The sequence below is a fragment of the Quercus lobata genome, chromosome 8 (assembly GCF_001633185.2).
Source record: "Quercus lobata isolate SW786 chromosome 8, ValleyOak3.0 Primary Assembly, whole genome shotgun sequence".
Classification (NCBI taxonomy): Eukaryota; Viridiplantae; Streptophyta; class Magnoliopsida; order Fagales; family Fagaceae; genus Quercus; species Quercus lobata.
The window spans coordinates 54,157,425-54,170,989 of record NC_044911.1 but is presented as its reverse complement, the minus strand read 5'-3'; the positions used below and the strand labels follow the sequence as shown (position 1 = coordinate 54,170,989).

The window sequence follows — 13,565 nt, the reverse complement described above, 5'->3', positions numbered from 1 at the left end:
ATAATATTTCCGATTTTTTGGTGAATATTTCCCATAAAATTAATTAAAGTTGTTTGATGGTTGATGCAATTATTGATTATTAATAGCTCTTTTTTTTTCCTCTCTAATTTTTAAGGGCACATTTTGTAGATTCAAGTATTTTAGAAGTGTTGACAAAATATTTTGTCATATGAAAGTCACGAAATTCACAAAATTATGTTGATAGAAATCTTATTTCTAAATAATTTATTATAGAACTAAAATTTAATACAAAAGGCTATTGACAAAGTTGAGGGCTTCTTTTTCAACCCATTTAGTTTCAAAATATTGAATAAGTAAACTATATATTAAATTTTTTTACTTATTAATAAAAATTCCGCATATTGAAATGGAGTCATGCACATATCATATATATATATATATATATATATATATTTTAAAGAGTAGCATAGCTAAAAAAAATGCAATAAAATTCAAATCCTTTGATAATGCTTTTTATATTTCTTAGGAAATACATATAAAAAAAATACTTTAGGTGTCTAAAGACTAATATTTATAAATTAAAAAAAAAAATTCCGGTCCTATTCGGTCTTATTTGTTCCACATCAGTGAAGTTTGGTTCTATTCCGTCCATTTTGTTTACTTCGCTCCACTTTGATTTTATTCGGTCCTCATTGGTCCTAATCAGTCTACTTTAGTCTTGTTTAGTCCACTTCGGTCTACTTCAGTCCTATTCAGTTCGGTCCATTTTATTCCTATTCGGTCCATTCAGTCCACTTTATTCTTATTCAGTCCATTCAGTCTTATTTGGTCCACTTTAATCTTATTCGGTCAAACTCGGTCCTATTCCGTCCACTTTAGTCCTATTCGGTCATATTTAGTCCACTTGGTCCATTTAGTTTACTTCGATTTATTTTGGTTTACTTCAGTCCATTTGGTGCATTCGGTGCATTTTTGTCAGTTTTGACCATCTCAGTGTCATTTCTATTTTCCATCATTTCTTGAGCTTGTTTATGTTTCTAATCCTAAAGACTATTGAAAAAGTTTTTCAAAAATTGCTTTTGAACCAAAATTTTCAAATAATCCAACTTTCAATTGTGATGCTCCTAAAAGTAATTAGGTTTAATTAAGTTTTGTTTGGTTCGATGAACTAGACTTAGCATAACAAAACATAAGAGAAACAGTGGGTCCACTCCCACAACCTCAACAAAAACATTTCATGTATGTGAAAGGCAGATGTTCTCCAGAACTTCTAAGCTAATTGGAAAATTCTAAATTTGCACATAGCAAGTTAATTTCCATTTCATTTGACTTGAAAATGACATTATTGTGAGTTCCAATTAACTTAATTAAATTTTTTTTTTTGAATAAAAGCTTTAAAGTTCAAATATTCGATGTAAGTGACAGTAAATAATATTATAATAATAATAAGAAAAGAGTTTTATGTGCCATGCCCATATTTCATTACAACCATACGTGATGACGTGAAAAAGACTCGCGCTCCTTCTTAACCACTTTATAGAACAAAATATTTTAACCCTTTAGCGTAAAATATTGTCATTAAGGGTTAAACTAAATAGTAATAACAACAACCTTTTTATTTAAAAAAAAAAAAAATAGGCCTTCACCAATAGAAAATCAAATTGGTGTCGCAAAAGTTGACTTGTTACGAGCAAGGTTTCGGACCCGGATCGTTCATTGAACCGTAAAAGGAAGAGGTTCAAGGTTTTTAAGGTCGAATCGAGGTTGAACCGAGGTCGAACCGTGATGACGTCATAATTAATTTAATAATTATTTAAATATAAATAAATATATTAAATTAGTATAAATAGAAAAATTAAATTAAATTACCGAATTAAATATAAAAATCTATCTTTCAAATGTATTTTTTCATATTATAACTTTCACTTTTATGTTACAAAACCATGCTTAAGTTATTATGTAACTTAATATGTAACTTAAGTTATTATATCATAACTTTCGGTTAAGTTATGATATTTTTTTCATTTTAACCCATTATTATATCTTAGTTATTTTTTCCTAATCAGCTCGAATCAAGTTGGTTCAACTCACTCAAAAGTTCTCATCATGCTTTTAGCAATTTCATATTTTGCACGTGTAATGGAAATGCGTTTTGGGCTAAACAAAGAATCATTGGGCCTTGTGATTTAACTTAAAAGACAACCAAAGTTGTTGTAATTGTTAGGTTCTTTGGGCCCAACATAAATAGCCCATTAGACATTAGTTGTGAATTGATGTGATGATTCACCTGAAGCCTTCATTCTTCTTCAACAGTACACTAACTAGCACAGCACCTGGAGTCTCTTGTTTTGGTGGGCGGACAGACCAATAAAGCAAATAAATAAAAGTAAAGAGTATTAATATAAAATGAAAGTTCTCAACTTCCAAGAACCTCCACGCAAAGTGCTTCAAAGTTCAAAGTTGGCATTTTGCAGTTCAAAACTTCTCTTTTTTTTCTTTGAAAGTTTCAGATGCAGTGCTCTCTATTCTTCTCTTCACTTGAGCATCCACCGCTGTGTGCTTGTGAATTTCTGTTCTTTTCTTCCTTCTTTCCCCACCTTTTTTTTTTTGGGTCAACAACTTCTTTCATTTTCTCTATCTCATGTTGCCCTCTCTTTCTCTATCACTTGAGAAAAAAGATCCAAACTTTATGGAGAGACACGAATGGAAGATCTGAGAGCGGAAAAAGAAAAATGCAAAGAGTAATAGAGAGACACGCAAGAAGGAAGGAGGTTCAACAATTTTTTTTTAAATTTTTTTATTGCTTTGATCTGAACCGTGAAAATCGTGAACGGTTTTTAGACCGGCCGGTTCAACCGCGGTTCGAACGGTTTCATGCTTTTTATGTATAGAACGGTTTTTAGGGTCTAAAGAACCGGATTGATGAGAAGGTCACGGTTAATCCGGTCGGATCGTACGGTCCGATCCGGGTCTGAAAACCATGGTTGCGAGTCCCACTAAAGAATGATTTGGATCAGATTTGGTGCAACAATAATGTACTAAACAATATCTTTGACGCATTACTAGAATGCGATTTTAATGATCTGATTGGAATGCTTGTCACTTGCGTTTTATTATTTGAATAATGCTTGTAACATGTTATTATGTAAGCATCTAATCTATTGTTAGGAAATTGAACTAAATGAGTATTTATTGTAATTTAGTGGTATTGTCTAATCTTCTTCTTGAGGAGAATTGTTATTCAAATTTTCTCCTCTCTTCTCACTTATTGTAATAATTGAATATAAAAGAATTAAGAAATATATATATATATATATATATATTTATATATTGCAATGGTTGTCTATCACATCGTTAGTACTCAATCACATAGTTTTTTTTGAGAAATAAACTACTAATCGACATAGTTAGTGCTAGAGTATTTTACAAGTACATACATAGTTAAAAAGGAGATTATATTTTAAATCCTATCATATAAGGATGCAATAAATTGTGCATAACAAGAGTCTTGTAGTTCAACTAACATTTTCTGGTATTTTCAACAAAAATATTCACTTTTCAAATCCCTTATTGTAACTATCAAATTTATAAATATAACAAAATGGTGTGACAAATTAATTTGAAATCTTTGTTTTTTCAAATTTAATTTGAAAGTTTTCTGTTTCACATATCTATAGACTTACCATTTTTTAAAAAATAAGTAAATTGTTTAGCTAATAACTAACAGATCTGATTTCAACTATCGCATTATTATCGATACAGGGAATTTAGCATATAGGGAACAAGATCCAGGGATTGATGCTATACTAGGATACCAACAATCATGGAATCAGCGTTTAGCACGACGTTTGGTTTTAGATAACTCAGAAGGTATATAAGGTCAATTTATTCGTATAAATCTAATTTAAAATTGCACATATGGCCTTTTTGTGTGTCCATATTACCCAGGAATGATTGAGGATTAAAAGATCACATCTAAGAACATTGACATTAATAGAATAATCAAAGTTGCATGTTCAACTTTGTTTTTCAACAATTATTATATGCATTTTAAATTTCTTGCAACACATAGCCTTAAGAAGTTAATTCAAACTGAATACAAAAAACTTTTGTTCTACTTTTTGTATTCTTCTTTATTCTTCACCGATCATAGTATGCCATGTGTTAGACTACAATCAATTTTGTAGTCAAATTTTGTCATTTTAAGCGTACCCTTAACTACTTATGTAACTTCATAGAAGTCTTTCATCTTCAAGGATTTTACCGAGAAGTGAGAAAGTTGCCACTACGTATGTTTTCATTTTAGATATTTTCTTTTAAAAGAAAAACATGTTATAAGAGATCCAGTGATGACTTGATTTTACTCATAGGCTCTTTTATTTTTTTGGGTAAAAATTAATAATTTTCATCTATTATAATTTATAAATATATATTTTTTATTTTTCAAACAAATAAAAATGATAAACTTTAGAAATAAAAAGTAACTATAATTTCTTTTTTAAACGTGAAGGAAAAAAAAATCCTAAATTTTATGAGTTTTCTTTTTGAATTCAAAATGAAAATTGTTATTTGACATTTATAACTCTATTTCTAAATGAAGTTACCCTAAAGAGGATATTTTTGAACCACATAAAAGTTCAGTTGAAAAAGGAGAATCCTCTTATATATAGTATATGTGTGGGGGCTTGAGTTCAATTCTGGGTCGAGGTCCAAAGGGCTTGAAAGCTCATAATTGAAAGAACGGGTTAGGCCCATCTCTGTGGGTCATAAGGGGAAATGTCACCCCAAATGATTCTCGCGAAGTTCTAGGTATGCCACCAACATTGAAACTCCAAGGTAATAAACACGGGTGACCTTGAAGTAGGCAAAGGAGCGATCCTGGGGAACTAATCCCTCTTTTAATCGAGATGCCACTCTCACTAGGTATACCTCGGGAAACTCCTCGAGAGGATAAGGATCACAAAGACTATCACCTCCACATTAATGAGAAGTTCTCTACCTAATCACTTCTGCATTAAAAACATATAGGGCAACTTGAACAGAATAAACACCCCCCAAAAGTCCTGTTTCAGGATAAAAACGAGGGGAAAACCAAGGAAAGAGGAGGTAAATATCCCCAAGAAATCTGGTTGGGAGTAGGCCGCCTGGAGAAAGAGACCAGCTAGAGAGATAAAGGGAAGAAATATGCTTATAAAAATGGGAGAGGTTGCAACAAAGAGGGGGTCGAGAAATATTGAGAGAGAAACCAAGAAAAGAGCTAGAGGGAGAAAAAGCCAAATGGTGATTTTCTTTTCCTTTATTTAATTGCTATTCCTCTGTACCTTGAGAAGGCAGTTTGTAGGTCATTGCTCTTCACATTTGTAATCATATTATCTTAATCTGCTGTTTGAGCTTCCCATTATGGAATTTCCACCCTTTTTCTTGTAATAAATAAATTGTACTAGTAAGTTATACAAAAAATCCCCCTGTTTTGAATGAGTGTCTTATTTTTATTGTGTTTTTGACTCCCACAGTGTGTGTGTATATATATTCACGCTAATAATCATTAATATCTCATATAATTATATAAGAAAAAATCTAAAAAATATAAATATTATATAAGCCAACTAAGCATATCCCTTAACAAATAAGGACACCCATATTTACAAGTTCACAAATATTAACGAAAGTTACGAAACCATAAACCATATACTTTCAACAAACAAAAACTAAATAATTTGTAGTATCCAAAATATATTAAATAGGTTCAGTGGCGGTTCCAAATTTCTTTTCTAAAGTGGTCATTAAAAAAAAACTTAAATTATATAAAATCTAATAAAAAGAGAACTTTATATATTGATAAAAAAAAATGCAAATACATAAAATTTTACAATTTCCTTCTAAGAATTTTCTTATTTTGAAATTGTTGTATGATAATCTCATTATTAATGCTGCAAGCTACATCTTTTTCAAATTTTTATTTTAATAAAAAATTTCTTGGGCATTTTTTTTTGTAAATACCTAATATATTGTTAAGGGAATCAAAGTTTAAGAACAAATTTTTGCTACAAACTTAGTTGTAGTAGAAAGTTACAACTCTTATTAAATAGATTAATATGACTACATATTTTGAAAATCTAATAATTGAATTGCATGTTCTTTATATTCTTAAAACACATGTCAAAATTCATGTCAATTGGATATTATTTACTATTCGATCCATAACTTATTTTTTATGTATAATTTTAAATTACAAAAATTTGAAATTTAAACATTTGATTGATAACATAGTTATTGATCTTTTATTTTTTTGAAATTTTTGTAAGTATGGAGAATTAAAAAAAAATGTAATCCAATAGTAGGGATTTGTCAAAATTTATATCCAATAAAATAATAATAAATGGAGTTGTAACGTTAATTTATAAGACTACAATCAAGTTTGTTGCCAAACTTTGATCAAAGTTTTATTATATTGAGCCTAAAAATTCTAAGGTAGTCACAAATTTTTTTTAAGAATAAAAATGTCATAGAAAATAGTAATTATTTTATTTTCCAAGCCAGTGGTCTTGTGACAATCCTGGACACAATGTGGAGCTGGCCCTGACTAGGTTTTTTTTTTTTAGAGATAATTACAATATGTCGCTAACCTTGCAACTCGAACCCTTTCTCCCCTAAACCCCTAAGCACTTTGTACATGGGGAGGTGCCAATTCAGCTACAAGACCTTTGGCTAGGTTAAATGGAATAGCATGCTATCATGTTTAACATACGGACATCAAAAGTTCTTTATAAGCATAACTATTGTACAAACGATATACTTTTGTGATTATGTAAACAAAAAAACAACTAGAGGAGATTCTATAAATAAAAACACAAACGGATCCTATGAATAGTATGAATAAGAACAAATTATGTAAATTAGTACAACGAACTGAAAATAAATGTATAATTAAATATAGTCATATACCGAATGTGTACAAAATGGGTGTAATCTTATACATCTAATTTAGCGCCCTACACCTACTAGAAGATTTATCATCGACTTTTGCAATTGGATGGTGATTTGTTTAAAACATTTTGCATGTTTTCTTTGCAAAACACGGAAGTGGAAGAGTTACATTAAGAGAAGTTGCTTTTCTTGACTTTTCATCTTCCATGTTGATGTAACATTTTCAAGTTGTAGCTAAGCTTAGATTGAAAATGCAACTCTAAGGAAATAAAAAATTAAAGTGTGAAACAGTGAAGAGTTGTGTATATAGCAAAATATGCGTAATGCTACAAGTAAAAATAAAACTCTCTTCTATTGTGGACTTCTTTTTGTATTCTACTGAGTGTTTATTATTCTGACAAAACTTCTGCATCAACAAATATCAACATATTGTTGCGTCTAATTCCATATATTGCTCTGTTTCTGTTAATCCCAATTGCCCAGGAATGCTTGAGGGTTAAACGATCACTACATATAGTAATTAGCTTTAACATTAATATATAAAAATAAAAATAAAAATAAAAACAGTTGCATCTAAGAACATTGACATTAATCGAATAAACATAGTTGCATGTCCACCTTGTTTCTCAACAATTATTATATTATTTTTAAATTTATTGTAACACATAACATGACGATTCAAGAAGATTACTACCAACGGTGAACAATAATGCTTGTGGAAAATCCTAACATTAAACGGTTCTACTCATGCACATACACTTGCCTAAAAAACAGAAATAACAGAAGTTACACTCTAGTTGGATTAACCCGGAGAGGCTTAGCCCTGTGTAAGGTGAGTCCAAAGGTCTCATTCTCACTCATATCCATATCTTCTGGATTCATCTCATCTGCAAGCTTCCAATTAAAGAAATGTACAAGAGATGCCAACATTAAGGGCACCATCCGATTAGCAAACGGCAATCCAGGACAGATTCTTCTTCCAGCTCCAAAGGGAATTAGCTCGAAGTTTATTCCTTTAAAGTCAATGTCTTGTTCGAAGAACCTTTCAGGCATAAATAAATTTGGGTTTGTACATATGCTTGAGTCTCGTCCCATTGCCCACACGTTTACTAGTATTTGTGCATTTTTGGGCACAATAAAGCCACGCATTTCTACATTAGTCTCAGCCTTGTGAGGAATTAGAAAAGGTGCTGGTGGGTGCAAACGAAAGGTTTCTTTCACTATTGCTCGTAGAAAAGGTAACTTTGAGATGTCCACTTCTTGAACTAGCTGATCCTTGCCAAGAACTTCTTTAAGCTCGTCTCGGGCTTTAGCCATTTTTTCAGGGTTATGTATTAACTCAGACAGTGCCCATTCAACAGTGCTTGATGTTGTGTCAATCCCTGCAATAAATAAATCCTGATACAACATAGTGTGAGAGCTAGACTTATAGAGCACTTTGCCCAAGTTTATTAATGAAGACAAAAAATAATGCTCTTAATTAGTTTTTTTTCTGCGGCTAAAAATTAATGCTAAGTTGCTAAGAGCACTCATCGGTGCTTGTATAATAAAAAAAGTACCGCATTAATGCATTTTACGCTTCTACTTCTAAAGTTACTTAATAAAAAATTAATATAATTAAGTGTTTTGAAGCAAAGTTAAGAAAGATATTTAATTACCAGAAGCAAACGTTTGAAATTATCGCAGCTGAATTCTGAATTATTTTCTTCAGTGAGATTAAGGAAGGAATCTAGTACATTGTTGCTTGCCTTAGAACCCTCTGATGAAACTCTTAATTGTACTCGTTCCTTGATGATACCATCAAAAATTCCGATCAATTTTGTAAAATAACTTTTCATCCTTTGCCGTATACCCTGCGGGTCAACTAAACGAAGTGCTGGGAAATAGTCTACAATGTTGGACTTTCCAAGAAGCTCCATTATACCAAATATAAGGTCCTGGAACTCTTGGGATTGTAAATTTGAACTATACTGTGCCAAGTCCATGGAAAAAAAAGTGTTTGATATGGTATTAAGTACTGTAATGAAGGCTACTCGACCAATATCAACCACTTCCCCACCACTGCAACATTGGTCAACATGGTCAAGTAATTCTTTCACCTTTTTCTGTCGAAGGATTTGTGTGGCATCGAGTTGTTGTGGAGCAAATATTTTCGTGGCAGAAAGTTTCCTAAGGTTCCTCCAACGAGCCAACGTGGGCAACCACGACATTGAAACTTTGGGGTGGTTAAATACTTGGATAGAGTCCGGGATAGTTCGGCTGGAGAAGGCTTGGTCATTTTTTTGCAGTGCTTCTTTGGCTATGTCTGGAGAGGAAATGACTATGGTTGTTAAGCTCCCAAGCTTGAGAGTCATAAGGGGTCCATAGGTTTTGGAGAGCTTGGCAACATCTTGATGGGGTTTGTTGCCCAGCTCCAGGATGTTTCCGATGATTGGAAAAGTGCGGGGACCTGGGGGAAGTGTGGAAGAGCCAGACTTCTGGCCTCCTAGAGCAGCAGTGAGCACATGAATGCATGCCCACACGATGGGAAGTATTAGCCAAAATGCTAGGTGGTCCATTAACTCAACTTTGCTTTGTGTTTCTTGTCTTTGTATTTTGTGAGGTAACACAAAGTAATGGGTGTTGGCTCAAAAGTTCTATTAGACTTGTGAATATTGTATTCAATGTGTAAAAATTATGGGGTTTGCCTTTATATAGGCAAACATATGATGAGTGCAGTATAAACGTGCGTATTACATTATGGTGCGGTTTGGATCCGGAGGTTGCGTTTCACGTTTGCGGTTTTTTTTTTTTGCGCATGCGTTTAGGGGGGACAATGGCTACTGTTCATGCTACTGTTCATGCTACTGTTCATGAACAGTAACCATAGTTTGTTGACTTTTCAATCCCTTTATCAGTTCTGTGGGTCCTGTGAACAGTACACGGGACCCACAAATTTCACTTTCAACTTTTTTATTAAAAATGGGTTCCACGGTACTATTCACACATTTAAAAAATATTTTGCTACAGTGTTTTTAGTTTTTAGTTTTTAGTTTCAGCAAAATAAGTTCTATCCAAATGGACCCTATGTATTAATTTAATACAAGACATATGTATGATAGATATGAGAAAGCAATGGTTGTGTTGTCTCAAAAACTACCGTCTAGATTTTCAAAGAAACACCACATCCTTTAAGAGGCAGTGGAATCCATCAGGTGGACGTCATATATAATTTCCTAATGATTTAATATATAAGGTTTACAAACTAACTTATTTTTAATCACAAAAAATGATTTTAAACATTTGTTTATTATGTTCTTTATAAGTAGTAATGAGATCATATTCTTACTACATCGGTTTATAAGTTTTTTATATTGAAATTTGTAGTAACTTTAATATTTTTCTTATGAAAAATTATCATATACTCCTTAAGTCCTAGGGCTGGCATAATAATTTCTTGATGTTCGCAAGCTGCACAACAATCACAACTTGGCTTTACTAGACGTTCTATATCTTTAAGCATACCCTTAACTACTAATTAGGTCACTTCTAGCTATATTGAAGTCTTTCATCTTTGAGAATTTAATTGGGAAGTGAGAAAGTTACCAATAAGGATTTTTTTTTCCCAAATTTATCGTTAGAAGGAAAATGTGTTTTGTGTGATCTGGTAAATGACTTGTTTTAGGGTTTGTGTGTGTGTGTGTGTGTGTATATATATATATATAGAGAGTAGACAAAATTTAAGTACAGTACAAAATAATTTACTTTTATGATTATGTAAACAAAAAACAACAGCTAGATTTTATAAATAAATTATGTAAACAAGTACAGTAAACTGAAATAAATATATAATTAAATATACTCACGGATGGAATGTGTACAAAATGCGTGTGATTTTATACATCTAATTTAGAGCTCTACTACTAGAAAGCCAACTAGCTTGGAGTTTGGCACGGAGTTTGGTTAGAAGGTATTATAAGTTCAATGTATTTAGTAAGATTTAGGGTCTGTTTGGATACTGCTTATTGTTGAAAACTGAAAACTGAAAATACTATAGCAAAATAATTTTTATATGTGTGAATAGTATCGTGAGACCCAGTTTTAAAGTTGTTTTTATGAAAAAAAAAAAGTACTTGCGGGTCTCGTACGCTGGACTCGCAAAACTCCAAACGCTGGATGCTATCCAAACCTATCCTTATCATCGACTTTTCAATTGGGCTTTGATTTGTTTAAAACATTTTGCATGATTTTGGTAGGTTATCTTTCAAATTCTAATTGTGAAGAAAACTAAAAAGTAAAAACATGGAGATGCAAGAGTTCAACATGAAGAGTTCCTTTTCTTTACGTTTCCTCTTCCATGTGTGGAACATTTTCAACTTGTAGCTTATAGGCTTATATGAAGAGTCCAACTTGTGGGTCTAATTTGATCCACCCAACCCACATCGGTTGGATAAGTCTGATTGAGTGAACGTTTGGATAGCGCGTCTAGCATCAGCGTCAGCGTCCAAGCGTTTTTTGGTGGGTCCCATGCACTGTTCATGGGACCCGCAAGTACTTTTTTTCAAAAAAACAACTTTAAAACTAGGTCCCACAATACTATTCACACATTTAAAAATTATTTTACTACAGTTTTTTCAGTTTTCAGTTTTCAGCAATAAGTGGTATCCAAACAGACTCTGAGTGTAAGTTTGGATTGCGTTCCAAACTCATTACGTATGGCGTTTGCGTTCAGCAACTGGGTCCCGTGCACTGTTCATGGGACCCAGCTGTACGGAAAAACACAAATTATTAATCATTTAAAAACTATTCATGCGACCCATGGGCACTATTCATCATTTAAAAATTATTTTGCTACAGTGTTTTCAGTAATAAGTTTTCAGTTTTCAGCAATAAGCAGTATCCAAACAGACCCTGAATTGAGATTTTTTCAACACAATCATGGTGAGTTAGATTGAAAAAACTCCTTAATTGGATCCAACTTAACACATGCACACCCCTGGTGAAAATTGGTACGTATTGCAAAGTATGTGTAATATTAAAAGTAACAACAAGACACTTTTTTATTGATAACTTTTTTTTTTTTTTTTGGGTATTTTACTTAAGTACTGTGGTGAGATTTATTACATAGTATTTAATACTTTCTTCTTGAGTGTTACATTTATATTCTAACAAACATCTGTTTTAACAAATATCAACATATTTTTATTAGTCTAATTTCACATATCGCTTTGTTTATACATCTATGCCTAGGAATGCTTGAGGGTTAAACAATCACAAATAGTAACTAGAATTGACATCATATCATATCATATAATAATAAAAATTGAGTCTAGAAGTCATGGTTGCGCCAAATGGCTGCACCAAATTACAATTTTTAGATAAAAACAAAAAAAACTTATTTATTCTTATCAACAATTATTAATGTTTCTCTACTAAAAAACTATTGTTAGTGTTTTAACAAAACATGCAACCTAGATTCATATCAACTTCATTTTATAAAAAATTGGTTTTTTAAATTTGCAACGGCTTAATTGTTATTATCAATTTTTTTTTTCTTTTTAGTTCTTTCTTATTTTATTTTACATTTGGTTGATAATATTTTGACAGACACAATAATATTTTTTAAAAAAATTAATTTTGTCCTATTTGATTTTTAGTTTTGTTGATATGTTATTAACATTTTTTTTTTTTTTTAATATAGGGCTCTTTTGTTTTTATCCAACCTACGATCTAGGATTTGAAATGAAACAGCCACCTTAGCATCAACTCAAAAATCTATTTTGTCCCCTATTCAACTTAGAACTAGACCCCAATTTGTTCCAGTGAAAATTGAAAAAACCAGTGGTTCAATTGGTAAAAACAGGAGATGCAAGAGTTCAACATGAAGAGTTCCTTTTCTTGATGTTTTGTCTTCCATCTGTGCAACATTTTTAACTTGTAGCTTATAGGCTTATATGAAGAGTCCAACTTGTGGGTCTTGTAACGACCCCATTCCAATTGTGTAGATATTGTCCGCTTTGGGACCCATACCCCTCACGGTTTTTTTCTTCCTCAAAGCACATAGCAGTGGGGGAAAAGGCCTCTATACATTTAAGGAATGTCACTTCTTATAAGCACATCCCCATGTGCTTCTCTAGGCAATGTGGGATTCCATGGATTGCAAGACCCCTTTTTGGGTCACTACAATCCACCCCCCTTACAAGCACACGTGTCCTCGCGTGTGGGACCCACACTTCCGGTTAGGGCATGGCTTTGATACCATATGAAACGACCCCACCCCAACTGTGTAGATATTGTCCGCTTTGAGGCCCATGTCCCTCACCGTTTTGTTTTCCCTCAAAGCACATAGCAGTGGAGGAAAAAGCCTCTACACATTTAAGGAAGGTTACTCCTTATAAGCACATCCCCATGTGCTTCCCTAGGCGATGTGGGATTCCATGGATTGCAAGACCCCCTTTTGGATCACTACAGGTCAAATCCAATTAATCCAACCCACGTGGGTTGGATAAGTTTGATTGAATTGAGATTTTTTCAACTCAACCATGTTGAGTTAGATTGAAAAAATCCCTTTACTGGATCCAACTTAACACATGTACACCCCTAGTGAAAAGTGATATGTATTGCAAAGTATGTGTAATGTTAAAAGTAACAACAAGACACTTTTGTTATTGATAACATTTTTTTTATTATATATTTTA

The 13,565-nt window shown here is 32.4% G+C and overlaps 1 protein-coding gene across 1 annotated transcript; it reads right to left on the bottom strand.

Moving 5' to 3' along the window:
* Positions 1 to 7,499: 7,499 nt before the first annotated feature.
* On the bottom strand, positions 7,500 to 9,520 carry LOC115955549 (cytochrome P450 76T24-like). The gene is made up of 2 exons (XM_031073703.1): positions 8,547 to 9,520; positions 7,500 to 8,286 (listed from the first exon to the last, which is right to left on the bottom strand). Exons 1-2 carry the CDS (start codon positions 9,444 to 9,446, stop codon positions 7,675 to 7,677), a joined length of 1,512 nt encoding a protein of 503 aa, XP_030929563.1. The 5' UTR covers positions 9,447 to 9,520; the 3' UTR covers positions 7,500 to 7,674.
* Between the last annotated feature and the right edge of the window lie 4,045 nt (positions 9,521 to 13,565).

Coding starts and splice junctions, on each gene's coding strand:
- LOC115955549 (XM_031073703.1), bottom strand. CDS start 9,446: ATGGACCACCTAGCATTTTGGCTAATACTTCCCATCGTGTGGGCATGC. Junction 8,287..8,546: donor ATTTCAAACGTTTGCTTCTG/GTAATTAAATAT, acceptor ATGTTGTATCAG/GATTTATTTATTGCAGGGAT.